The 27,747-nt window shown below is 39.4% G+C and overlaps 1 protein-coding gene across 1 annotated transcript in view; it reads right to left on the minus strand.

Moving 5' to 3' along the window:
* Positions 1-511: 511 nt before the first annotated feature.
* TMEM117 (transmembrane protein 117) overlaps positions 512-27,747 on the minus strand; it is a 401,294-nt gene continuing 374,058 nt past the window's right edge. The window contains exons 7-8 of the mRNA XM_028532914.2: positions 13,409-13,538; positions 512-2,235 (exon numbers count right to left, since the gene is read on the minus strand). Coding sequence (XP_028388715.1) covers positions 1,589-2,235; positions 13,409-13,538 — 777 coding nt within the window. The 3' untranslated portion in view covers positions 512-1,588. The remainder of the gene's footprint in view (positions 2,236-13,408; positions 13,539-27,747) is intronic.

Below are 27,747 nucleotides of genomic sequence, written 5' to 3' on the forward strand. Positions count from 1 at the left end.
AGTCAATGTGTTACTATAGGGAACTTGATCTCTGCATTTGCAGTGTCAGAGATGTTTATGGTTCTAAGTAGCACCATGCACAGCTATTAAAGATAGAAGGAACAGCAGGTGCATGGTTCCAATTTGCTTAGTAAACAATTGTAGAAAGATGTTTATAAAAGCTGGCTTTCAAGTGACAGATGAATGCATAGTTGTATAATGCATGCTAAATTCAGCATGCTGCAAGCTTAAAAGCAGATAGATCAAAACAACAGAGATTTAAAAAATCATAAAGACAAAATATAGCTATGTCAGTATGTGACAGGAAAATAATTTTGCCTTAAAAGTGATCTTCCCCAACCCCCTCAAGGAACATATTACCATAATTTCTGGAACAAAATTAAAGGCAAGTTGGGAGTGTTTCATTTCTTAACTTGTCTGGCATGGAGTTTAGAAAAAATGGGGGGGGGCTGTTTCAAACTAAGATACCATTGAATCCCTCTATTATAAAAAAATAGCATCACATAATTAGTGATATATAATTTTCTTATTTATTATTGTGAAATGTGTAATTCTTAAAAAAAAACATACACACAAAACAAGCCACTAAACAGAGTCTCTCATGCATGATCTTTTCTACCTCACGAGATCCCACTGCATGATTTGTAGAGGAGTTTCCTTGCTCAGGGTTGGCATATGTTTTTCAGTTTTCACCGTCCAGAACCATATTTACAGGAAGATGTACAAATAATGTAGATGGTAGGTTGTGCATCCCCTCACATGATTAAAACTTCAGTTCCTTGGTTTTCTAGGGCTTAGTGTAAATGCCAATAAATTTCAGAGTTCACCCAACTGTGCCTCTTAAATTTTGTTCCCAAAGGTGAAGGGCAGGATTTTTAATCAAGTAGCAATTTATCTTTAATTAGGAAAACATAATTAAGTATTATCAGCTAACTGCAATTACTTGTTGGAGAAAGTCACGATTCACAAGTAGTGACCCATGCTGGATTATCATTCTCCTGTTAGGGAATTTTGCATCTGTATTTATATTTGGCAGACAGCCATTACAAATTCAAAGGTTATCACCATGTGTCTCTGCAGTCCAGCTATCAAAGTCACCAACTCCACTGCTGAATAAGAAACCAGGAGATACTTCCTGAGCCACACCAAGACTACATTTGTTTCCTGATCAGATACCAACTATAGATCAAAATAATTGTGTACAAAAAACCCCACTTGAAGTAGATTAGAGAACTGCTCCACACTTCATTTCTGGTACAGTTAAAAACAGTTTAATGTCTCAAGGCACCACTATGGTTGAACATCAGATACACAGGTAACCAGCTAATCTACTACGCTGTAAAGTCAGTAAATAGCTTGTGCAATTGTGAAAAGCAATCTCTAGGGGGCTGTTAGATATACAGTAGGCACGTGTATCATAATACAAATAGAAAACAATGAGTCCTAGAAAAGCATGTTGAGCACCGTTGTGGCATTGTTTGTATTTCTCTACCTAACACAAAGTAAACCTTACATTTACAAAAGGAAAGACAAACTTCTTAAAGTTACACTCAGGGTTGCTTTTTGTGCTCTCTCCAAGTAAATGAGTCTAGTTCGTGGGTGTACTTTTGGAAGTCGTTGGATCAGGGGCAGCTTCTGTTGTGTTGGTAGGCTCGTTCAAGTGTGAGTTCAAGTTTTCCGATGTTAGATGGGAGGACTTGTAGACAATCTCGTTGAAGTCGGACCTGATGCAAACCAAAGGAGGGTCGTTCAAAGGGTCTTCCACTGAGGCCTGGGTGTTTTCTCGAGTGATGCCCATGTCTTTGCTATGTTCCGATGGGGATTTTCTTTTCATGCGAGTATAAGTCTTGTCTTGATTCTCCATGCCTTGCTCGTTTTTCAAAAACCGCCCAAAGAACCAAATGAAGAATCCAAACCACACAAATGCTATCAAACTTGGAACGAATGCCAGACACTTGACATCAAGGCTAGCCCCTGTGAACCTGCTGTGTAAGAACATGTCTCCCTCGACATACGTTTTATTTGTCTGAGGATTAGTGTGATTGGACCTCCATTCCCAGGATAGTTTGGTTCTGTTCAAATCCTTTAAACTTTCTGAGTCTTTCACTGTATATATCTTCTGCCCTGGGCCAATATACTGTCCATATTCATGAGGCTTATAAAATATCTGGTTCTTCCACATATTAAGATCCAAAATCAAGACGAGAAAGATAATTCCATAGTTAAACCATTTACCTGCATTAAAAAGAAATACTGCACGTTAGTCAAAGACCCATAAAACTGCAATAAGGTTTTCTCCAATAAAATGTAGATAATGGTATAATAGTATAAATTGCTAATGTTTTGGACCTGTTAACAATTAATTTTTTGAGAGTTCTGTGCTGCCATTAAGGGAAAATTGGCAAAGGGAATTTCCTAAGTGGATTCTAGGCATATGGAAATGTAACTGTAGTCCCACAGCCCATAATTTATGGCATTTACATTAGCCAGATTAAGTCTCCTTGTCTTATAGGCTCCATAACTATATTCAAATTTGGGCCCATATAGGTCATTCTCACAACATTTCAATTAATGTTCAAAAACAAAGATCTAATAAAATTCTTAGAGAAGCCCAACGTATAATTCAACATCTCTTACAGTTTTATGATTATGTCTGGGCAAGACACGAATCATTTTGCAATGTAAGCACAACAGCACATCCATCAGAGTAGCATTGCTGTTTATAGGTAACCTGTTGATTGGACCATTAGTTGATGTGATTTGGATCAATAAGGCTTGAGCATTCACTTGAAGACTTCAAAAATAATTGCACTGAATTTTCATTGAACAGAATGCATTTATCAGACATAAATATAACCAAAGCTAATGAACTATTTTTAGAAAACACATTTGGAAAGATGGTAACTACTGTGACTTTCTGTAGTATTTTCAATTTGTTATAAACAATATATTCTTTACAATAATATTATTTAGTGATATCTTTAAATCTACACATGAAAAATGTGGGAAAACTTTCAATGAACTGTACATTCTATTTTATTTGTTACTATAATCATCATTTATTATAAGTTTTACAGTATTAAGCTTATCACAATAAAATAGAAATACCCACCTCATAGATCTTCTGTAGCAAATTAGGTGACATGTGTAACAGGTTCTGGAAGCTTTGGTTATAATTATTATATGCATCATGTCAAAACTATTTTATTTTGTATTAGAAGATATCACTATTGAATATTATTAAGTTACTGCTTTACATGATGATAGAGCTCTTGGGACAGGAGAGAGATATGATCTTGGGCAAACTTATTAAACCAAGAATAATAAAAATGTATTTTGCAATATGTGCCCTAACAGAATATATAGCTATATAAAAAGATAACTTTGTAAGGAGTTTAGGAAAGTATTTTATCATCCTCATTGCACATGTTCAAATTCCTATTATATGCAAGGTTGAAGGGTTTTAATCCTGGCTCTGTTTAAATTCTCTAAACCCCAATTTCCTTACATGCAGAATATAATAGTACTTATGAAAGCTGCTAGCATTTTTCATGAGATTATGAAATGCTAGGCACAGTGCCTGGTATAATAGGAATTCAGTAATTATTACTAATATCATCAAAGCTTTGGTTAAGCCATGATAATGTCTTCATTTGCATGGGAAGGTACAATTTTTCTCTACGAAGAGAGTTTATGTAAACTATATGAAGGGAAATTATAATTCTGCCTGTTTTGAAATTATTCAACTATATAGGGTATATAACACTTATAATGGGCTCTTGCCTGAATGATTTATTTTGCATGCCTAAACTACAAAGTGAGTTGGAACACTAGAAATATTTCCAGATACGATGAGACATTTATAACTTCTGGCACTGTTAAGTTCAAACCACTCCTGCCCTTCTAGATCTTCCAAACAAAAACTGGTTCTTACTAAGAATCAACCAGAAAACAAATGAAGAAAGCTAAACCCAGTAAAATGCAATCAAGTGCAAAGGTGAGCATCATTACCCAACATTTACTGTGCTCATAATAGACACTGCATAGGATGCCTTAGGAAATGCTAAGGATGTATGTTTCTGCCTCCCAGGGAGGAACCCATCAGCTAGTTGGGAAACAGGACAGAGATACCAACAGACAGAGTAGTAAGAGGCCACATTGGAGAGATGCCCAATGAGTGAGCCAACCATAAATGCTGAAGATGTGCAGAAAATGAAATAAAAACTGAGGGCTTGTTTCTGTAGAAAGGATTTTGAGAAAAGTAGTAATTCATGGGGTCCTTGAAAGGAAAGCAGGACAGGGAGCAGTTTGGAAAGGTTTACATTTCTTTTAGTTTGTCTTTATTATGCCACAGATAGAACAGCAAATAGGAAAAGATCAGATGATGTGGAATAAAGAGGCTGAGGGGATAGAGAAGAAAAAGCATGAAGAATATTATACGAAAAAAAGGCAAGAGATGAGTGAGTGACAGGTGAAATGAAAAAGTTCAGAGATTTTTCATCCAGTGTTCAGGAGGCACTAGTGTGGCAAGTTGAGAGAGGTGCTCTGGGTGCTTCTCTGTTGTAGGAGATTTGTACTGATTCTCTTGCTGTGAGCTGTATGTGTTATAAAGCCAGGCTGAATGGTGCGGGGGGCTAGGGGGAGGTCCTTGAACTTGTATGTCTGACCATCACCTTCTTGATTCACAAAGGGCCCTTAGAGAGACTTGTATCCTCTTAGGTCGTTTTTATGAACTCATGAATAGGGTGATCCTCCATAAAGGGTTCCCTGTTTCTATGGTAACAGGATATCAGCAACTAAAGATAGCAGGCAGCAGCAGAGAATCAGGGAAAAGAAAGGGAAGTCCATGGAGCTTGGAGAAGAGTGCTTTCCTGAGGTGGGAAAATATGCTCAGTGAATGTTTATAGACAAAGGAAAAACAAAAATCTGAGGATAAAGATGGAACTATGATCACACTAAGAAACCCTGAAGACAGGAGGTGCTTTTTTCCTACTTTAAAATTACTTTTCTACTATCTAGGATGAATGCTAGCAGGTCAGTCTGACACTAAACTTGGGCAGTAAAGACTCACTTTCTGTTATTGCTCATGTGACCTGCAGTGTGGACATTCAGAAGGGATGGGAGGAAGCTTGACACCAGTTAATGGACATCATCACACTGCTCTGACACATCTTCGCCCCTTGGCAAGAAATGGTGCCCTGGTGACAAAAGCCACAGTCCGGAATCAGTAGATGAAGGTTCTGTTCTAATACTGAACTTGAATAACACAACCTTGGGTAACCTGGGTAAGCTCTCCAGACCTCAATAATTTCATTTCCAAATTGAGGACACTGACCAAGATGCCTTTGAGTTCTGTTTTGTCCTCTTCCCCCAAATCCTCCTACTTACTAGCTCTGTGAATTCAATTTTTTATTCTGTGAAATAGAGAATAAAACCAATGTAACTGCATCAAAGGACTATTGTGAGGATAAATGTGAAGCTATATTTGAAGTTCCCCGAAATGCATTGTTTGCCAAAATGTAGGGTCGTATTATTTCTGCAGTTTCTTTGCTTCACTTCAGTTACTATAGGATCTTGGTGACAGAATAGAGAGATCGGTTTGGATAAAGCAGAATGAATGCTGTGCACTGGCATTAATGGGTTGATATCACAGAAACAGTTTTCTAAGAGGACCCAGTGTGTAGCTAATATGGAAATATGCTTTGTGAATCAGCATATTTAATATGTTAAAAATCTTTAGCCACTGGTAATTGTTCTGTAGGTTGCAGTAATGTTGCTCCTGAGAAAAGGTCTTGAATATACACAAATTTTGAGGTCCAGGAACAGGGGATAGTGCCCTCCAATACCACACACACAACCAAGAGACCATGTGGAGGTGGGAAAGTGCAGGGGGCAAAGAGGAGATGGAGGCAGAATCCCTACTGATATTGTATTTCCTTATTTTACTCTATGGCTCTGTCACTGTTCTTCCCAGCACTGTCTTAACCAATCAGCCAAAATGTGAAGCTGCTGAAAATTTAGAAGAAATAGCTCTTCTTACTTTTTGTTTGTTTCAGACCACTTGACATAAATCCCGGTCCATTTGTCCATTTGTACCGAGGAAGGATGTTCATCTTAATCATCCTTCTTCCTTATATTTTCCTATACCATGTTTTGTGACCTTGATAATGCCTTTTCCTCTTAAAAAAAAGTTACTTTTGCCCTATGAGATGTAGCAAACCAGAAGGCAAAATCAGATGGGACAACTTGACCTCAGTGTCCTTGCCTGCAAGTTGAGGGGATTGAGCTATACAGCCCTTACGGCATCTTCCCCTCTAAGAGTCTCCCTGATGAGCCTGGGAAAGAAACATGGCCTAACCATTAATGTTTTATGATGGGCCAGGAAATCTTGCCATTAGAGCAAAATGATGGAATATACAATTTCCAGATAGAGAAAGCTTCCCTTAAGAAAAAAAGATTGTGTATTCTGAAAAACACTGTTTACCATAGAAAATAAATTTGAGTCCCTGAAATATCCTACATGGAAAGGATATAAGACACAAAAAGAAAAAAATAGAAAGTGCTTCTATTTCATTTCCCCACGTGTGTTGTGAATGTACAATCAACCATTACAAGAGGCTTGGTGTTTCAGCGTTCATCATTTGAGAGATACTGCCTTTCCCCCTGTTGTTTTAATGACATAACATAATGTAAATCAGCAAGGAGGTAGGGTAAAATCCATACATTATTTCTATTAATCTCCTTGTTGAAATATCTCACTGTCTCCTTTAATGAGAAATCACTGCATGGTGTTGGTGGGATTACCTCTTTCTTGGATTCTGTGCTTTTAATGAATCTTACTGATTGTCAAAAATGATAGTATAATGGTAAAATTATAATTTTACCTTTTTACTTTGTGGGAGCCCAGAGAATCCTTGGCTAGTTAGTTTTAAAAGAATCCTTCATTAACTATCACCCTCACTTACCACAGGAAATGACAACAATTTGGAGGAAAGTGTTATTTTTGCAACTAAGAAAAGCCTAGAAAGGACTGATATTTCCACCACATAACAAAACTTTCAGGATTCAAATATGCAATCATAGTACTTAAAAAAAAAAATCTCTCCTGCTCAGTAGTTCCCAGTTGGCACTGCGATAGCACTGTGACATAAGCATGCACACGCCGAGTGGACGCTGCCCCTGGGCCAGGTGCTGATGCCCAGAGCAGACACATGAAATAGTCACGTTCCACAAAGCCATTCAGTGTCCATTGTGGGGCAACAGGAAACCCTGGCCTTGGAGAAGATGAGTCTTGGAGAATTAAAGAAACAACAGTTTCCTGTAACAGGCTTCTTGGCCATATTCAATGTCCTCTCATTCCAGACATGAGCAGTGACAACAGGGCTCACTGAGTGAGCCTCTCCTTGTCCCTTCATAGGAAATTGATGGGTATCTAGAAACCACTTGAAGTGCTTGGGCCATGAGGGGACCAGTTAGTAGATTGAAGATATTTGCTAAATAATTTATGAATTAATATGACTTCATTGACTTAGTAAAATACCTTCTTAAGACTTAAAAGCAAATGATTAGAGCTTCTCAAAGCACCTCTCTTCTCATTGTTGCTTCCTAAGTGGTAGGCTTTTCCTTCAGGACATAATCTGATATGTTAAGGAGGGGTAGAAACTTGTGAAGATAAAAGAGAAAGGAAGAGCCATGTGCTTGTACCGAAGATTATACTGAAGATTCTTGAGATTGGGAGCTGTCATGTTCATTTTTGTATCCCCAGGTCCTAGCTTGGGTTGAGACACATGTTAACTCAGAAATGTCTATTAACAAGTAAATGTAAAATAACGAGTCAAAAAATACTACAATGAGTGAATTCTATCTTTTGAATCAAATACATGTCACGATGATCTGGCAAATTCCAGGACACTGCTCAAATCTAATGTATTCTAGAAATTGGGCAAATAAAATATTTATGTTTTAACTATATATTTCAAGTTCTTCCTCTGAGCATGGAGACAGTTTCTGAGGAGCACGTGAGTTTATACAAGTACTTTCACATATGCATAAATGAAGACAGGGCACCGCAGTTTGGGCAGATTAGCCCAGGGGCAGCGAGAACTCATGTGCCTGGAAGAAGATGAGTTTGAGACAAACAATATGAATTGCTGCTTTATGGAGAAGTAAACAGACTTCATTCTTAGAGCTGTATAAATGTGTTGAAAATGGAATTTGCTTCAGGAAAAATTTAGAAAAATTCACAACTGAGAGAATGGCAAGAGGTCTTTGTGTGCTCTGGGTAAATTCATGATCTTGGGGGACTGTCCTGGTGAACAGGATGCATCATATTTCCCTCTAACAAGTCCCTGGCTAATTCTGTCAGACAGAATACTCTGCTGGATGGACCACCGTCCTGCCCTCCCCAGCACTTCCGTGATCTGACTGACACAAAAGAGATCTTTTAAAAATAATCTCTGGGAACTCATTTGCCAGAAACCACGCACCTTTGGAAATAAAAGAGGGTTTTGTCCACTACTTTCGGCTCTCTCACCATCATAAAGCCCCTGCACCCTCACACCCGTCAGGGGACTGAAATAGAACGCAGACACAGCACAGGCTTGTTTTCTCCAACATTTTCCATTTTTGCCAAAAGGGTTCCCGGGGGCATCATCGTGCCAACAGTGAGAATGCACTCCTTGCAGAGGCACAGACCTTCCTTCTGGCCTTTTCCCCAGCCCCCTCCTAATTTACTCAGATGATGGCCACCAATGGGACACTTCCTTTGTCTGGCTGGGATGACAGATGGCAGCACTTCCACTGGGACTGGCATTAATAGGACTCAGAGGAGCTTCCGAGATTGGATTGAGAGGCCATTCCTCTCTTGCCTCCAGAGACTTAATACATCCCATTTTGAATCCGCCTTGCACTCACCTTATAGGTAAAAGGGGAGAGTGCAGAGGGGAGAATTATATGGTTGCATTTAGCATTTACTTTGGGATTGGGCTAAAAAACACCAATGTGACCTGAGCACTGACCATTTATCCCCTTTGTTAGTGAAGTCAACATTCCCAGAATAAATATTTTAACACACCCTTAGAGATGATTTATTTTTATAAGCTGTAGCCCAGCTTATGAAATGAAAGCTCATACATACTACAACAAACCATCTGTCAAGGGGGATCCAGATGAGCTAAACAGATGCAACAATTCAAGTTATTTCTGACACGCATACATAAAACTAGCTTGGAATTGGGATAAAAAAATACACAAATCCTTAATGCTTTGAAAATGTCAATGGGAAGCCTTCAGCATCAGAGAACCTTCTATACCCAGAGCATGTCATTGGGGGAGAGATTTCTTCCATTCTTAGTGTCCTCCTTCCTGAGGACTTGGAGCAGTAACTGGAGATAGAATACTGGATAAATAATACGAGTGCCCTTTCTTGGCTGTCTAATTTTTTTAAATTAAATAGAAAACACAAACCTTGGATGAGTAAATGAAAAAGCTGTAGGTAAAGATAGTGAGAATTTGAGTGTTTCCTACACGGCAGTCAGTGTTTTAAGTGCCTTGTTCGTGTTAACTAATTCAATTCTCACAGTACCCAAGGGGTAAGTATCAGAATGATCCCCATTTAACAGATGAGAAAACTGAGTCTCTAAGGGGCTAAGGAGCTTGGCAAGGGCCATGCCACATGTCAGTAGCAGAGCTGGGGCCTAGGCACCAAACCTTGACATTCCATCATCCCAACATGCACTGAACGTCCTTGTATGTCATAGAGCAATGATGGCTGAGGTCAGAGTAGAGGCATTCTTGCCCCTTAGAGAACTCTAGCAGTCCTGTTCAGCCTCTTCTGGTGCAGAACAAATACAGAAGAGAAAGCAAAACACAGAGCCATGCGGGTGTCCATAGGATCCCCTCCTACTCCTGGCTCCAGTTTCTTCTGTGCTCCCCCAGACCTTTCCCAGGCATGCTCAGCTTTGGGACCTCTGGTTCTGGCCCCAGCTCCACATGTCCCCCCATATGGGCAGACCTTTCCCATATGCCTTTCTCACTGGCCACTTCATTTCCACTGAAATTGCATTCTGACCCTTGGCCTTTGTTTTAGGAGTTGTGTATAAAGAGAAATTAAAGCTGAGGTGACAAAACTGACCCATTCATCTTTCTGGAGTGCCCACACATCTACCTTTGTCACAACACCCTCAGCTTTGGCTTCAAAATCATCTGAGACCCCGAGGACTAGACAGTGCAGTTGGGGGCTACCCTGGATGCCAGTGCCATGCAGACTGCCTTCCGCATGAGCCTGTGAAGCCTGGCCTGCCAGCCCTTCAACCTCTGAGGCTTCGGGGTCAAGGAGGACAAGCCGGGAGGCCTGGGTCTGGCACCCTAAGTCATGAAGTTGGCCTGTCCAGAGGGGCCCAGCCATTCAGTCCTGCAGTGTCCACACCTTAGCATATTTATTTTACAAATAAGGCCTGACCATTTTTTTTTAAAGGAAAACAGCTGAGATGAGAGGAATTCCAATGACAGAAAATGTTTCTCAGCAGCAGTGTTTGTCAGTGTGGCCCCTGGCACCCTGCAGAAGCATCCCTTGGGGTGCTTGAGAGAACAGGAGGCCCCGGGCTCCAGCATATACCTCAGGTGTCCAACTCTGGGTGCTCTCCACGTGACTCCCAGACACTTAAAGTTTGATAACCACTGATAGAGGGTTCCATGCTTAATCATCCCAGGGATGATACCATATTTGCTTATCAAGAAAAGCCCTGAAGTCTCCCTATAAAAAGAAGCAGCACTTGGAGAAGCTAATCAAGTTGGCATTGACAATGCACTTGGAAAGTTGTGGGCTAACTGTGGAGGATACTAAAGTACAACATGGAGCACCATGTTGTGGAAATTTTACTTAGGTTTGCCCAGAAGCAATGATTTTATAATGGCAGATAGAGTAAAAGACCTTTACAGGAGATGGTACTCCAGAGCAGACTCAGCCACCTCTTCAGCCAATTACCAGAACAAAGAAAGTGACAAAAACAAGAGGGGGGAGTTATGTCTTTCTATAGCTTCCAAATCTATCACCTGTTTTCCTAGAAAACTTTATCATGGATGGATCCAGGCAGACACCTGATCATCTGCCACAAAGTGAATTTAAATTGTTTATGGTGAATCCCTTTACCCCAAAACCCATATGTACCCTATTTTATTTTTAATTTAAACTGCAGAATCCTCAAAAACTTCCCTGGCAGGTCCAGGCACCCAGACATTTGTACTCATGGCCTGACTCAGGGAGACAGTCTGACCTCAACTTGGATGGAGAACTCCCCAAAGACCAGCATCACATAGGGAAGCTTCTCCGAAGCCCCATTGCCTGGCCTTGGCCCAGACCTACTGGGTGGGGACCATTAGGAATGGGGCCCAACAGTCTGTACATTTATGAAGTTCCCCAGGTGAGATGATAATCAGCATAATTTGGCAATGCCTTGCACAAAAGCCTTAATCATAATACAGTTCTACCTTCTGGCAAACTTTATTTACATGCAGGTTCCATTAAGATTTTACAGAGTAATACTTGGTGGGATGAAGGTTTAAGTTCAGAGGCACAGGAGTCTCTAACTCAAAGCGAATGAATGACTCTAAAGCTTCAGGGGGCCTCTGTATGCACGGTCCCCTTCCAAGGCCTTCAGTATAATTTTTCGATTGTTCTTTTGTATTCATGTTTTCAAATAGAGCGTTCCAAATGATGTAAGCTTTGAGTGCCACGAAACTTGAACCTGCCCCATCTATAAATCATAGCATATCTGACACAAAGCCATGTAAAACAGTCCCAAATTAATTACTTTTCATAGCTTGATTTGTTTTCTAATCAATGGTCTCTCTGAATCTCCCCACCCTCTTTTTAAACCTGATATTTTGCACACAAGCAGTATATTTTTAACAGGGATTCTGATACTCAATCAGAGACAATATTAGTGTTATGATGGCCGGGGACAGAGCTGATAGCAGGAACAGATGGTCCGGGCAGAAGCCCACCCAAAGGGCCGGGATGATGCCATGTGCGTGATAGCTGTTTTAGAGGTCCAAGAGGGTAGCACGCTGCAGAGATTAAGTGGGGACTCAGAAACCACATTATGTGACCTGAACTCAAATTGATGGATTTACCCAGTGAATTTAATAGATGGGCCTCATTCATTCTGAGTAGGAAAATAAACCTGCTGCATCTTCCCTATTCATGAGCTCATTCTCCAATTTAGGAAGGTCGCTTCATCCTGAAAGCAGAAAACAGCCTTCAAGTGGAGACGCGAGGGTTTTTTGCAGTACTTGGATATTCATGTTCTCTGTGTTCAGACTATTTTTATTCACCAGCACAGATGGTGGAGTAAGCACAGATTTCTTTAGCAGTTTTTATTATAGCAGGTGTGGAATCCTCAGACATTTTCCTTGAAACACACACACTGGCTACCTGCATTTGAACAGCTTGGGAACTAATGCCACGCTTCATCGGATCATTCAGCTGTCTGCTTCTGCTTATCAAGAAAAAAGGTATGAAATGTAAACGTAGCCTTTTTTTAGATGAGAATGACTGCGATGTCATGAAAGAATGTAATAATAAATCCTATCGGAGGTGTTTCAAAAGCAGGACACCTCTGAAGATGAAATAACCTGAGGAGCCACAAGAGAAGCACTTGAGACAAACACGAGCTCGGCCAGAGAAGGAGGATTGTACTCCATCCATTGAGAAGAGGCCCAGCTCCCTCAAGGCACACAGTCTGTTGGGAGCTTGAGGATACCGCTGTTTTGATCTCCGGCACAGATAAGGAACAAAGCATAAAGACTGTTCAGGTAGAAAAAATTTCCTGAGCTCTGTGTTGTGAAAAGGAAACCCACCGATGAACAAAAGCAAGGTGGGGTGCTTTGGGAATGGGTCTAACTCTATATATACTCCCTAGGGTACAGAGTTAGCTAACTGTCCATATTAGAGATCTGTCCTTCCCTCTGATAATCCTGTGCTAAGCACCAGGTCTGACACCAGAAGTGGCCGCCCATCGGGGGCCTACATTTCTCCCCTCTCCTTGACTCTACGTGGGATTATCTGGCCAGTTACTGCCAACAGAATGTGAGTGAAGTCGAGCTGTTTCTTTCCCAAGCCAGGGTGGTTAAGAAAGAGGCGAGCCTTTTCAATTATTTTCCCCACTCTCTTTACTCCCAACTGCCTGCTGGATATTGAAATGGAAATTGTTAAAGCTACCAACTGGGTCAGTCCCTGAGTGACAGGCTGGAGCTCCAGTCTGCTAGGAACCACCTTGTACTATTACGGGAATAAGAAATCAAATTATATTTATGTACACCTCTAAAGCATTACTGTTCACTTTTAAGAGCAGTTGGCACTACCCTAAGCACTATCCTAAGACAAATCCTGTTCCAAGTTATAACATACCTGTTATGTGAATGTGATATTCCTCCTTGAAGATCTTCTGGAAGAAAGGAATCTTGAACTGCATGTGAGGTGTATGCAACCCAGGGAGATTTACATCCACGTCTCCCATGAAATGCGGGAATTCCCAGTCCTGTCAGAGAAAATCAACATAAAAACACACTTGTGATTTGTCTCATACCTAAGCAGCAAAACACCCCAAAATGGACTTTTTGTAAGCATTTAAAAAAAAACATTTAAATGCCGCCAGCTGTTGGAGGCATCAGTTTCATTCTGTGATGGTTATTTTATGTATATTAGGCAGTGGTATGCACTCAAAATCAAAATGCAGTTGTAACTTACATCCTCCGCTCTCCTCTTTACTGTGGTAATAAGAAACCAATACAGACTTGATTTGCATCTATACATGTTTTTCTCTTTCTTCTGAAGAACTGATTTTAAATTTTTATAAGAAGGAAGTAATCCATATGTTATATATGTGGGGTAATTTTTGTTTCACTACTTTTAAAAAATATAGACCCTATAACAGCATGTTTTATGTAAGAACACAAAGTAAAAGGATATGATTCATTTAACCAAAATCCTCAGTTTACATCAAGAGACTTTTAGGAACCACTGGTAGTAACTACACGCAATGGAAAAATGCCAAAGACTCCTGTCCCACTCTCTTGCAATTGAGCATCTATTTCAACCAAACAATGGAGGGCCAGACATGCTAGCATAAGATTGAAACAGTGAATTAATTCCCAAATTGCCGTTAGTTATCTCCTTGTTGTGAAGGCAAAACCAGCCGGGATGACCTCCCTTTCACAAGAAAGAGAAACAGATGCAAATGAGGTGTCACACCTGCTGCTGGTTTTCAGAGAGAGGCATCAAATTAAGGTTTATAACCAGCATGTGAACAAAGAGTGTGCTAAATTATCAGTTCATTAAATTACCAGTTGTACATTTAGTGAATATTTTAAAGAACTTAAATATGAAAAAATAATGAACAAAATACTAAAGATTTCCACTATCCGCTATCTCAACATAAAAAGTTAAATTTTTCTAAGACTTCTATCTGTGCAGCTGGTAGAGGGGCTGCTACTAATCAAGTGCCAGAACATGTTGGGTGTTTTCACGTCCACTCCACTTCCCTCTTTGCTGTGAATTCTTGTTAAGGGAAAACGGGCCTTGGAGAAAGGCACATATACGAGAAAGCTTTGAATGTCCATTAATTTCTTGATCTATGGATCACATCAAGCTGTTAGTAAGAAATATGCAAGAAGAAAAATGAACTGATGCAACATCATCCCTTTCTATTAGTATCTATGCAAATATCTTGTTGGTCTCACCTCTCCTTGTTTTTCAGACATTAGCAGCAAATGGGCATGTAATTTGGGAAATTCAGAAAACCCAAAGCATTAGAGCTTTTCCATCTGAAATATCAGAATAAAATGCATTGGTTATAATATTTGTGAACCTTTGCATTTTATTAAAGTGCATCTGATGTGATCTTGTTCTTTCTGTGTTACTTGCAAGGCTTCTGCAAAGAGAATTGAAATTGAACTTGGCCTTTTGATAAATATAACTGACATCTCCCACAAAAAATTATGCTTGGCAAATAAAGAGACTGATAACCAAAGTGTCTTTCAGTAGCCCTAGATAAATAACACAAAACATTATCAGTAGAACAATGCTCTCTTTAGTTTGATAGTAATCTCTAGAGATTTCTTGTAGACTGGAATCAAAACGTCATTCACCAAAAATATAGTTCCTGTTATTTCCCACTTGTACTTGGAGATAGAACGACGAATTAAGGAAATAGAGATCAGAATAAAAAGGAGATAAATTCTTGCTCTTTTTATGGAATATGGCATTATCCATCTTCTTTTTAAAACAGACCAGGGCAGGGAGTCTGGGGAAAGGTGTGAGAGAAGTAGCTGGTGCCATTTGATTTAAGAAATTTTAAAAAGCATTAATAAAAAGAGATGATACAATACATTCTCTTAGATTTGTCCCTTTTATAATATTTTTTTTATAATTAGCACATTTTGTGTTTCAATGCTATTTTCCTTAGTCTCCTAATACTCTGCCTCCATTCTCTCCCTGCTACTCTGGTTTTTATTACTTCAATTCCTACTCTGCATATCTCTTCAGACTCTCTATTGAATCGGTGCAAACTCTGGCCTTATTTGACAGAGTGGAATGGTAATAATAAGAATTGGCACCATTTTCAGGATAGCTTGGGCTCATCTTAATGGAGAATGTGTATCTGCGGCTAATAAAAACCCAGGTATTTATCTGAAGCAGATAGGAAGAGGAGGGTGGACTATGTTCTGAATTTCTCTAGGTTTCAGTCTCTTCATCCATAAATTGGGGTTCAATATATCAATCTCACAGGCTTCTTGGGAAGATGGAATAATGCCTGGACAGCATATCATGCACTGCTGGAGACCAAGGGAAGAGGCAAGCAAATGGCCAAAGAGCACGGTGGATTTCCCAGCACAATTCCAAGGTCAGGTTTTTCCTGAGAGTGAAGCCAAAGAAGACAATTGGTCTGTTTTCAGGATCCAGGTGAAAAAGGATAAAGACCATTGTTTCTTTTCTGCCCTCATCCATTGCATAGCACTGGCCTCCTGAGGTCTCTAACTGGAACTTTGTTGAGATCAGAGTTCTCCCAGAGGGCTCTGGGAGACAGCCATAGGGAAGGGTGCTGTCTCTCAAAGAGACACATGAGGTGGCCTCATGAGGAAGAAGGTAGCATAGGAGAATACTGGATTCTCATGCAACACGTGTCACACTGTGGCGACCTGCAGAAATAGCACTGGAAGACTCGAATGGTCAGGGAGGGGGGCACTGCTACTGTGTACAGAGTAGCTGGTAAGTTTACTATATGTGAAATGAAAGGCTGAAGAAATCTGGATATCTGGGTATAAATTATTGATCACCTGCAGTGTTCTAGCATTACCCTAAGCAATATTTATTTATTTATATTCCTACTTATGTATGAAATGATCCCAAAACCTTGCTTGCTATTAACCCATGTTACAGATGAGAAAGTTTGCCTCAGAGGGGTTGTCACAACATGACATGCAGCACAACCCAGCCCAAAGAATACATACTTTCTGCTAGGTCACACCGTCTTTAACTGTGAAAAGTGACTGCACTGATTTTTTTTATTCAGAGCTGAAATAATTTTTACCTGCTATATCTGGTTCTAGTTGAGAATTGCTGATGGTAGTCATGCCTGCTTGTCTCTTACCAAAAGCCTGTTCCTGGAGGAGCTTTGAACTACTTTTTTCCCCACCCCCACTCTAAGAGAGCCCTCATTTTCATCTGACCCTGCTCTGAGCAAGACTCACTGTAATTCCTGTGTACTAAGCAACTGTCCCAGAAATAGATGGCTTCTACTCAGACTGATTGAGGGAAATTTGACTAATGGGTGATGGACAGCAAATATTGAGAGTCTCTTGGCATCGTTAACTATAGATGTACAGCCAGTTTTGTACACAAAGTGCATTTAAGTGTGATGAGAGCTATGATTTTCCTTCCTTCTGCATAAACGTGAAATATGTATTTTGAACATGAGATTAAAATGCTGAATTAAAAGAATGATGAGACAAGATGTGTTTGGCTGCTGAGACCAGGACAGACCCAGGCTGCTTCTGTAACTGCATACTACAGAATATTCATCTATTTTGTTCTTCAAGAAATGCGATCAGTATTTAGTAATTCAAAGCTCCGTTACTACTTTCTGATACTAAACCAAACAATAACTGCAGAGGCCGATCACATTTGTGGTTCAGTGATGTAAACATAATTTAGGCGTGTTGTATCACACACGCTATTCTAGCCACTTCTCACCAGTTCATGGAGATGAACAGACTTCCAGCTTTGTATCTTGCTTCATACATGAGAAACAGTCAATTTCCCTTTGGATGGGCATATTTCCCATATAAAAACAAAAGAGCAGTGCCGTGGTACATACCTAATCTCATTTTTTACATGCTACAGTTTACTATGCCTATAGCAATAAAAATCACATTTGAACACTGGTGTTCAAGTTACATTTGGATGTGTAATTTGGACTGATATATCCAAACATGATTCCATCCCACGTGTGGCCCTATTATTTATGAACCATATTTGGACAGATTTTCAGAACAATGTTAAGTATACAGGCAAGATGGTCTCAGGATATACTGGGATCATTATTTCCCCACGTTTTCTCATTGAGAGGCATGCTGCAGGGCCAAAGGAGAGAGCTTGGCACTATGCAGGGGAACTCAAGCTTGAAAGCAGCACTGTTTTGAATTATCAGTCTGGCATTCAATTTCCCAAATCAAATGAAGAGGCCTCATTTCTATTTAGAGAACCATGAGAGAATAAAATGTAATAACACTGATTACTCTATCCTGCAAAACTAAAGCCATAGTATTAGAACAAAAGTTTTATTTTGGGGGTCAAGAACTGGCCACCCGGCTTTTGAGGAAATTAAGGGGTAGATTACATTATATTTTACGTAAAGGTATTGATAACCTTTCAGAATAGAATTGACAATAGATTCTTAAATGTTAATAAAATATACCAACACTTTTCAATGTAATATTTTATATATCTACTATTTAAAGGCATTAGATTATTAAGCTTTAAATGATTTCAAAAGCTCCTTTCCAGACATATTTCTTTCTCCTTGTGTTCCTCTGTTCCTCCTGAATTTAGATCCATGAGTATCAGAGCAACATTCTATCAAAATTTCCCCCAGCTTCTAACATGTCCTTAGCTTCTCTGTGCTTAGCAGTGTCCTAGCAACAGGATTTTAGATGACAATGATCAGTGGTGGCCTGAAGAATTGTATTCCTGCTTTGGGTGATATTTTTGTTTCTTATTAAGAATCTCAAGTGCCAGATTTCTTTCAGCAAACCTATGCTTCTTCTAGTTGGCAAAATTGCTGAAATTGGTATCACTAGACTGAAAAAATCATTGGAAACCTTGACATATAACAGATATTGCTTATATGCTTGTTTATTGTCCATCGTTTCCATCGAAATGTAACCTCTTGAGAGCTACAGACTTTCCCCTTGTTTTGTTCACTACTATATTCTCCATTCCTGAAATAATGCTCAGCATACAGTAAGAGACCAAATATTTGTTCAATTAATGAATGGAGCTCTCTCAAAGTTAAAGGCATACAAAAAATCCTTTTAAAGTTTCATGTTAATGGAAACTCAGGATGGATTTAGGTACAAAGAGGTAACACAATAAATACTTGTTTTTGTAAATAATATCACATCAACCATATATTCAGTATTATGAGTAAAATATTGTTCTTCCCCTATAAACTAGGTATATTGGAATCACAGAATAACCCAAAGATTAAGCCATTTGCCAAAGACCACAGAGAAGAAGAAACAGTGACTAGAGAAAATGGAAGTCAAATGTAAATATTGTGAGATGAGGCAGTTAATGCTTGGGGAGTTAGTTAAAATGCATGTTGGGATGGTCAAAGAAACATGTTTACCTTTACCATGTAAAAGTAAAGAAGTTCATGCAATATGTCCAACCATGTCAGAGAACAAGAAAAAAGAATGTAAACAAACATGTGATTTTAAAAAGTGGGGTGATCGCTTCCCACAGTGGACAAAGCAGAAAGGCTGTCAGGCCAAGCTAACCATCAGAGACGCCCCGCAGGAAGTGTGGATGACAGACAAAAGAGAGACAGCGGGAGGTAATTCTCAGATGTCCTGTCACAAATAGCCTTTCTCATACATTGTACTCTCATTTTCTCTTAATATTCACTATTGTTTTTTTCTCCTCAAGTGGGGCAGATACCAGCCAGTTGTATCCATCCCTGCTGTGGATGCTCATTGAAACATGAGAAAAACATACACAGAGATAACCAGGTCCTGTGGGGAAATAGGGACAGAATGGCCACTCTCTCTAGTGGAGAGCTCCTTGTCTCCATTCCCAAGCAGGTTTTTATTGAGAATACAGACTTAGTTTGTGGATTTACAGTCTGGCAGAAAAAATCAAAAGAAGTAGGTGACTTACGAAGGTGCAGACAGAACCCCCACTGTGATTCTGGGCAGAGATTGGAGTTTTAACATTTGAAAGGAGTAACAGGGCTCAAAGGGCAGTTTTGGTTTCCTGTCTATGCCCTCAAATTCTAATCTAATAACATCCTCCAGCAAACAGATCTCACAGGATCTTGCATATTCTATGTCCCAGGCCTGATTACCCCGGGGGTCCGCTGTTTCTGGTCTGGGCTGCACTGCCCCTGCTATTTCCGCAGGCCTGAGTTAACAGAGAAGACAAAGGCCACCAGGAGACTTGGATTACTCACTTCTAAGAACAAGGACTCAGGCTTTAACAAAGACCAGGGGGCAGGGGTTGATGTCCATCACCCCTTCATTTCCACAGCCCCTGAGTCTCTTCCCAGAGGCCTCCACATGATCATGCCTGTCTTAGGCATTTCCCTCTGTGGAAAATCTTACCCGTCATTGGCTAACTGATCAAGCTTAGGAGGTTTAGGCACAGAACAGGCAGTGTTCATGCCAGGGAAATAAGTTTTTGTCTCCTTTGTGGCTCCTGGTGTGGAGGTCTTTCACTCAGCCTAAGTCACGGGGGGTTACAGGCTTCCTGAGACCAGGCAGGGTGGTCCCCAACATGCAAGGGCAAATGAATTCTGTAACCTCTTGGAGTTTTCTCTTAGGAGGCACATGTGCTATTTAAAAGATTAAAAACCTTTGGGGAAAAATCTTGGCTTTCTGGTTGAAGTAGGCTTTTGTCAACAAGTAGTAGAGATGGCAGATCACATTTATCACTAAAACAAATCCAAGGCAAAGTATAAATCCTTACTTAAAATGCTTAAAGAACTTGACTCTTTCATGGGCTTTGTGTATTCTAGGTACCAATGAACTCCCCAAACTATTGTTGCCCAAGCAATCTAATGTACTGTAAAGGCCTATGTCACAGTGTTGTTTAATGTATTTTCTTTATCTGTAGTTTTTCTTACTAGCAAAGGTCAATATGACTTTTCCTGGCTAATTCTGAAATCAACATTCATCAGTGAAATACAATAATGCCTATAAAAAAAGCAAATAAGTCAATCCCAGAGTAGATATGAAAAGTAAATGTAGTTGTTACTTTTAAGGGACCTTCCCATGAGGCTCTGTCAAGAGAGCAGTGGGTTTTTTAGAACAAGCTTTATTATATAGACACACCCTGAAAGCATTATTCGTTTAAGCACCAAGGTGGAAGAGTGTCTGATAAATGCACTGGGCCTCATTTACAGATGTCCTGCCCTGGCAGGCTGATGTGATGAAGGACAAAATAAAAGTCAGTCTTGTAAGTGTTTACAACGAATAGAAATGCATCATGTGACATCTAGGAGTAATGGGAAATCAATATCCCTCACCAGGGCAATACAGTTCACCAGTACACAAGGAAAGAATGCTTGACATCTTAGAGACTTTGATAGGGAGTAGGAGAGGGAGAAGGATAAAAACTATTGGCTGTGACAAGTTGCTGACAACTAAAATTGGTGCAAAATCTAAAGAAATACATTATAGCTCAATAATGGTCCTTTTGGATAAAGTCTTTCATTGGTCATCAAACAACAACTTGACCTATTTTGTACTTCTTAAGAAGAATGAATATTAACTATATAATAAATTGGCATATTTAACTTAAATAACAACTCCTAATAACTCACCTTTTCCTAATAAGGATAGAGTGAAATATAGAGGAAGGAAGTTAGACAATACAACTTAATGTTACTTCTCAGACACCAACTGTTGTTCAATAATACATAGTCCTTGCTTATTCTGTACTTTACTGTATTTGCACATTTGGTACAAAATGTCACTACCCTAAAATCTGTTCTGGCTCTATGCATGCTGCTAGTGATGGTCACATTCAATTGTCTGAATGACTAATTTCTTCTATGGGCTATACTGGAAAATTAATTACATGCTGTCAGAAGAGTATATATTGTCCTTGGTAAAATTTTTACTTAGTATTGAGGTCATTTCTCTGTGAAAAATAATAGTAAGATCAGTGGGTAAATGTGATTCAATATAAAAATATTCACTTCACAAACAACAGAAAGAGTTTGAGGCTGATCTAAATATCAGTTGGGTGGCTAAGGTGAATGACCTCTAGTGTTTCTTGCAATGGGCTCATTTCTATATTTATAATTTTGTATCAGGAATGTTTCATGGAGCATATATTCTAGTAAGGAGTCAGACCTGTCAATCAGCAAATAGCAACATAATATGATGTCAAATAAAGGTAAATGCTCGGAAGGAATTAGAGTGGGAAAAGAGGATGGAGAGTAGTGAATTTAGGAGGGGTAGGTGCTGACGCAGACACTGGCCCACAGTGTCCATGGCGTCATGGATGAGACATGAGACATTCACATGGACTACAGTGTCCTGTGGAGGAAAAGGGATGGCCCGGCTACTCTCTCAAGGGTGGGGGGGTGCCTCGGAGCAGCTTGGCCACTCTCTCAAAGGAGAGTGTCCCGATCCTTCCTTCACAGGGTTTTTATTGGCTTTTAATTTGCCCAGGAATACAGGTAAAGTTCATTAATCATTGTCAGGCAGTAAGGATCAAACAATAGATATCATACAAAGAACTCTTAGGGCCTATTCTGAGTCAGGGGTGTTAGCTAATGGGCTACAAAACTCTGGGAAGCAAACTCATTTCCTGCCCAGACCTTTATTATTCAATTGAGAGCATTCTTAGCAAAGCAGGTTTCACAGGGTTTTATATATTCTTTCTCAGACCTGAGGAACCTGCCCTTTCCAGCACAGGGCTGCACCAACCTCTGTCATTGTTTCAGGCTGAAGTTAGGCAGGAGAAGTAAGGCAGCCAAGAGATAGGAGACTTCTTGCAGGCAGAATGAGGACTCAGGCTTTGTCGAAGCTGAGGGGTGAGGGTCCATCACCCCCTTTCTCCATAGTCCCCCAAGTCCTTCCCTGGGGCCTCCATGTGATCATGCCTGTCTTAGGTCATCCCCCTCAAGGGGTAGTTGTGCCATCCCTTTTCCTCCACACAGGACTTGGTAGTCTGTGTGAATGTCTCATGTCTCATCCATGATGCCACGGACACTGAAGGTCGGTGTCTGCGTCAAGATGCTAATTTAGTCAATCAACAGAAAACTTCTTTGAGGCTGACCTGTGCATGGAGCACTGATTAATATGAAAGAATGAGCCCTGCAAATCTGTGGAGGAGGAGCAGATGGGCCAGAAGGGGGAGCAAATGCAAAGGTCCTGAGGAGGAAATGGTTGGAGTGATTAGAGAAGTTCAGAGAGGTTACAGGGGGTGGGAGGCTGGCTGTAGGGAAAATAAACAGTAGTTAGGAGACCATTGCAGTAGTTTAGGTGTGAGATGATGGTGGTTAAACAAGGGTTCTCAGGCATTCAGGTCAAGAGGTATTTTGAAGGTATCACCAACTGAACTTCAGAATGTACTCTAACAACTGGTAAATGATAGCTGTATCTACTGAGTTGGAGAAGACTGGGGAACCAACACAGTTGTAGAAGATAGACTAGCAGATCAAAAATCCAGAGATCTATTCAGAACATGATATTAAACATCAAAGGAGGTGTTGTGCATGCACTTGGGAGGCTTAGAGAGAGGGTAAGCCTGGAGATATCAATGTGGGAGTCACCAGAGTGTCTGTTGGTCTAAGGTCTAAAGCAGAGAACTAGATAAAATTCCCTGGAACAGGAGTATAGGAAGCCAGGAAAAGAGGGGTGGGGACTGAGCGCTAAGGCACTCCAACATCTGGAAGATGGAAGAAGAGAAGCCAGTAAAGGAAACTGAAAAGGAATGGCCTGCATTATAAGAACAAGAGAAAGTGCATCCTAGAAGACAGGTGAAGAAACTATTTTAGGAAAGAAGGAGTGATCAACTCTGTTGAATGCAGATGAAAATGTGAGTAAGAAGATTGAAAATTAACCATAGGGATTGGTATTATCAGGGTTGTTAACCTTGATAAGACTTCTGAGCTCCAGAGAAAGCTGATATCAGGGACCAAAACCTGAGTGCAATGTGTTCAAAAGAAAATAGGAGGTGAGGAGTTACAGCAATAAATATAGAACTGTTATGAGGAGTTTTCTGTTAGTGGAAACAGTAAAGAGGCAGTAACTAGAGACAGACTAAAATTCTGTTAATTGAAAATACATCTGTTAGTGTAAAATAAATTCAATTTTGGTAGAACAGGGGACTCAGAGAGTCCCCTGGCGCTCCCCAAGGGCGCTCCCTTTCTGTATTTTCAGCAGCTTCTGCAATGACTAACGGCAAAAGGTATGCGCCAGCATGGACAGACTGGCTGCTACAGCTGTTGTCTATTCTGACTGGGCAATGTTCATTCTGACTGGTCAGTATCTCTGCTCTGCCAGTAGGTCAATATTCTCACAGCTATTCTCTGTGAAGTCAAGGTGATTGTTTTTCTGAAAACAAAACAATGTAATACTGGGCCAAGTTCATTGTGTTGAATGCACCAGGCTTAAAGAAACAATAGGCTGGACTCCTGCCTCTCTGTATCATGTGTGGTTTCCTTCTGTTTTCATGTATCTTAGTAAAGGCTTCAGATTCTGGAACAATCACAGAGCCTCTGCCTCTGCCCCCCATGGATCACCCAGTGATAACATGAACAGAAAATAAAACTTTAGAACAATGGACTTGAACTGCCAGGCACCCATTCCTTTCTTCAAAGACTTTTAGGTCAAGAGTGTTCATCCTCTGAGCTCTAGAGAAAAATGATCAACCCTCAAGTAAGAGAAAAAGACTAGAAACACACCATATATCGGGATAAAGCAGAGGGATAGAATAAAAATACATTTTGTTGTTTGCAAATTATATCCTCAGTGAGTTGAAAAATTCTCTGAAACTATTGTTAGTCCAGAGGTCAATGGCCAAGGAAAAGCCAAAATACATTGTTTTTCTTGTTGGGCACCTATTGGAGAGATATTCTTTCACCCTCTGGTTCCTTTTGAAAAAGCTTTAAATGCTGGAGAAAAGAAGCCTAACATGGTTGTTAGCAGTTGCCTATCTTTATATTGACACAATCCATTCAGAAAAGCCTGGGGTGAATACAGGGAGCTTCGTTTACAGATTCCACACAGCACTGATAAAGCGAAAGGAAGTCTACATTTCTTACAGTTTCCCAATAACATACTCAAGTTCCCCATAGGATGGCATCATATTATTTAATTCAAGTAATTCAACAGTTACCAGTGTTCAATAGATGCAAAGCATCTATTTAAAAAAAATCTTAAATGGAATTAATAGGTAAAGAAGTAACTAAGCTCTTCTTTTTACAGTTATGCACAATGAGGGTCATTGTCTATAATTCCTCCAGCTCACCCAACAGGTGGCTGGCAGTGGGGGGACCATGCGAAATTTAATTAGTAGACCCTGAATTATATTTCACTACAACCTTCTTATTGAGAACCCCATTTAGGAGAAAGAAAATCCTACTTAGGACATCAACTATATTTTCATATTCTATTCAGACTAAGCAAAGCAAGATTTGTCATGGACTTGCTTGGTGTCAAGCATTTGGTCCACTGCAAGCCACATGCAATTATAATATATATGGTAGGTAGACTTTCTGTCATCTTGTAAGAGAATAAACTGAGGCTCAGAGAACAATCAAGTAGCTTGTCCAATGTTGCACAATTGGTACCAAAAGGATTTGACCCAGGTCAGTCAGTATCCAAAAGGGTTTTGTACACAAAATCAAGCTTTCTCATGACTTTTAATCAGGCTTAATGTTGCAATTATCTTTCCTCCTAAAATCCAACTGTCATGCCAATATGTGTTTCCATTTGATGCCCACCTGTATCTGTAATAGTAAGTTTCCTTTTAGTGGTATGTCATAGCTCTTCTTGAAATACTATTTCTTTAGAAGTAATTTGCTACCTGCAGCACATGAAGAGGGAACCTTCTGACTTCCTGCAAAGCAAAGGAAGGATCTACGTCTAGGCTGGTCCTGCAAGTCATCAACAAAGCCTGCTGAATGCGCAGGCTGAGGTGCACATTCAACTCTAGATGGTTTATGACCATCTTAGAATTTCACTGCCAATGGGTAGAGTTGGCTCTGACCTTAGAATATTTCTGGAAATGAATACTATCTCCCCACTTTGCACTTTGGTTTTCTTACCTGAGGGTATTTTTTTTTATCATACTTAGGCACTCTGATGGCACACTACTATAACATTGCACTGGAAAACAGGATAGACTTGGGGATGAGCTAGTTCCCAGTAGTAATGGCTATCAAACTTTGCATATTCCTAAAGATACAACATTTTTGTTTCTTTGGAACTTGTATGATGATAAGATTTGTGCTACTAACATATTGTGGCTGCACATATCATTAAGTGATAAAAGTTTATATTATGTAGGTGACTCAAAGCAGAACAAAATACAAGAAAAAGAATTGAAGGATAATAATATATATTTTGCATAACAATTTAACAAACTATTTCATTTTATCTCAAGACTTCCTTGTTTTGTATGTCAGAAAACTAAGCTATTGTGTTATTGGGAGCCTCTCACTTCAAAGATTAATTTTTCCAGCTTATATTTTTGATAAGTAAAAGACAATATAATTTCTATATAACCTCATTAATAATTTTACTTAAAGAATTTTGTGATATTTGATTTTAAATAGAATTATCAGTGTAACCAATACTAAAAAGTATATCTGTAATGTTAGGAGGTAGAAGCTCCATATAATACTCTGTTCAAGATATCAGATTTCTAATGAAATGTGCCATATTTAGAAATATTACAAATAATATCTTGAGTATGTATAGAAATAACAGTGGGCTTTGAGAGGGTGGCAAACATTATCAGAAAATGTTATGCTATCTTAGGATAATATCTCAAAAATTTATTCATAAAAAATTGGTAAGCCTATGGTGCTGAAAATGAACTTTTAATGCACAGAAAAGCATTTGAAGGAAATAATAAAAACTAAACATAAAATTTTGCCTTCAAGCTTTGGATTGTACTGGGTGAGTCACAGGTAAATGTGAAATTATTACATTGCCACTTGCCAAAGGCTTTGCTTTATGAATATCCACAGCATATATACATAAATCAATTAATGTTATTTTCCCTACATAATCCCAGGTGCACTTGATTCATTAGTTCTCACTACAGGAGAAGTTGGCAATTCAACATCATTATAAAATTGTTCAGATGGTAGACTATATTCAGAAATTAATTTCTGAAGAATGTTCTAAACTGTTTACAAAAATATGATCTGCTGATTGATCCCATTCCCACTCCCAACTCAGAGATATTGGGACATTTAATACTGTGTTTGCCTTTTAAATAATAAATTCACTCTTAACCACATGTACAGATTAAACACTCCAAGTAATCATGTTCCATTTGCCTTTTAATAAAGATACATGATTGCCTTAGCCGGAAATGAGAACTTCAAATCTCTTCTTTGGAAACAATACATGCAAGGAATGCTTAGGTGTTTTAATATAAGCACCTTCAAGGTAGGCTAATTAACTCAAAATAGTGAAAGATTTCTTCAAATGTACTCCTGCACTTCAATTACAAACAATGTGCAAGACTAAATATTATCATAATGAACTATTTAAAAAATTTTCAAGTCAATGGTTTATGATTTAGCATGCTTTTACAGGAAATTATATAGTATGATCAATAGGGTACTCATGCTCTGATCCAAAATAAAGAAATGTGCTCTAAAGTTATTTAAATGAAAATCAGTTTCTTTTTAGTAATGTTATAAAATATTCTGTTTGCCACACCTCTAGCCAGTCACTGTAACCAATGAAATGTTACGACAATGGCCACCATTCAATGAGCTCAGTGAAAATAGCCTCTGTACCAGGAATAGTTCTTCACATACATGTCCTTATTTTATCTCTAGAACAATGCTATCAGTTAGGTTTTATTTTTACCATTTTGCAACTGTGGAAACTGAAGTTCAGAGAACATACCTGACTTACCTACTATAATATTAGTGGAAGAGCAGGAGCCAAACCTAGGTCTGTTTGGCCCCCATACATACCCAGGGGTGTTCTTTACACTCCACCCAGGAAGGTCAGGAAGAATTTAACATGTCCTGACTCTAACTGAACTAATACTGTCTTGGTCTATTCATTGCTCATTTTGTCTCTCCCATTGAGCCTGAAAGAAACAAATTATTGAATTGTGCCCACACAGTTGTTTGTTTCTTCTCATTACTCCCAACTCTCTTTGATTTCAACATTTATTATTTTCAATTACAAGTATCTCTTGCTTCACCACCACCATTTCTAAGCTAACACTTGTTTTGCTATACTGGCTATCAGTGGATCTTT

This window comes from Phyllostomus discolor, chromosome 2 (assembly GCF_004126475.2).
Source record: "Phyllostomus discolor isolate MPI-MPIP mPhyDis1 chromosome 2, mPhyDis1.pri.v3, whole genome shotgun sequence".
NCBI lineage: Eukaryota > Metazoa > Chordata > Mammalia > Chiroptera > Phyllostomidae > Phyllostomus > Phyllostomus discolor.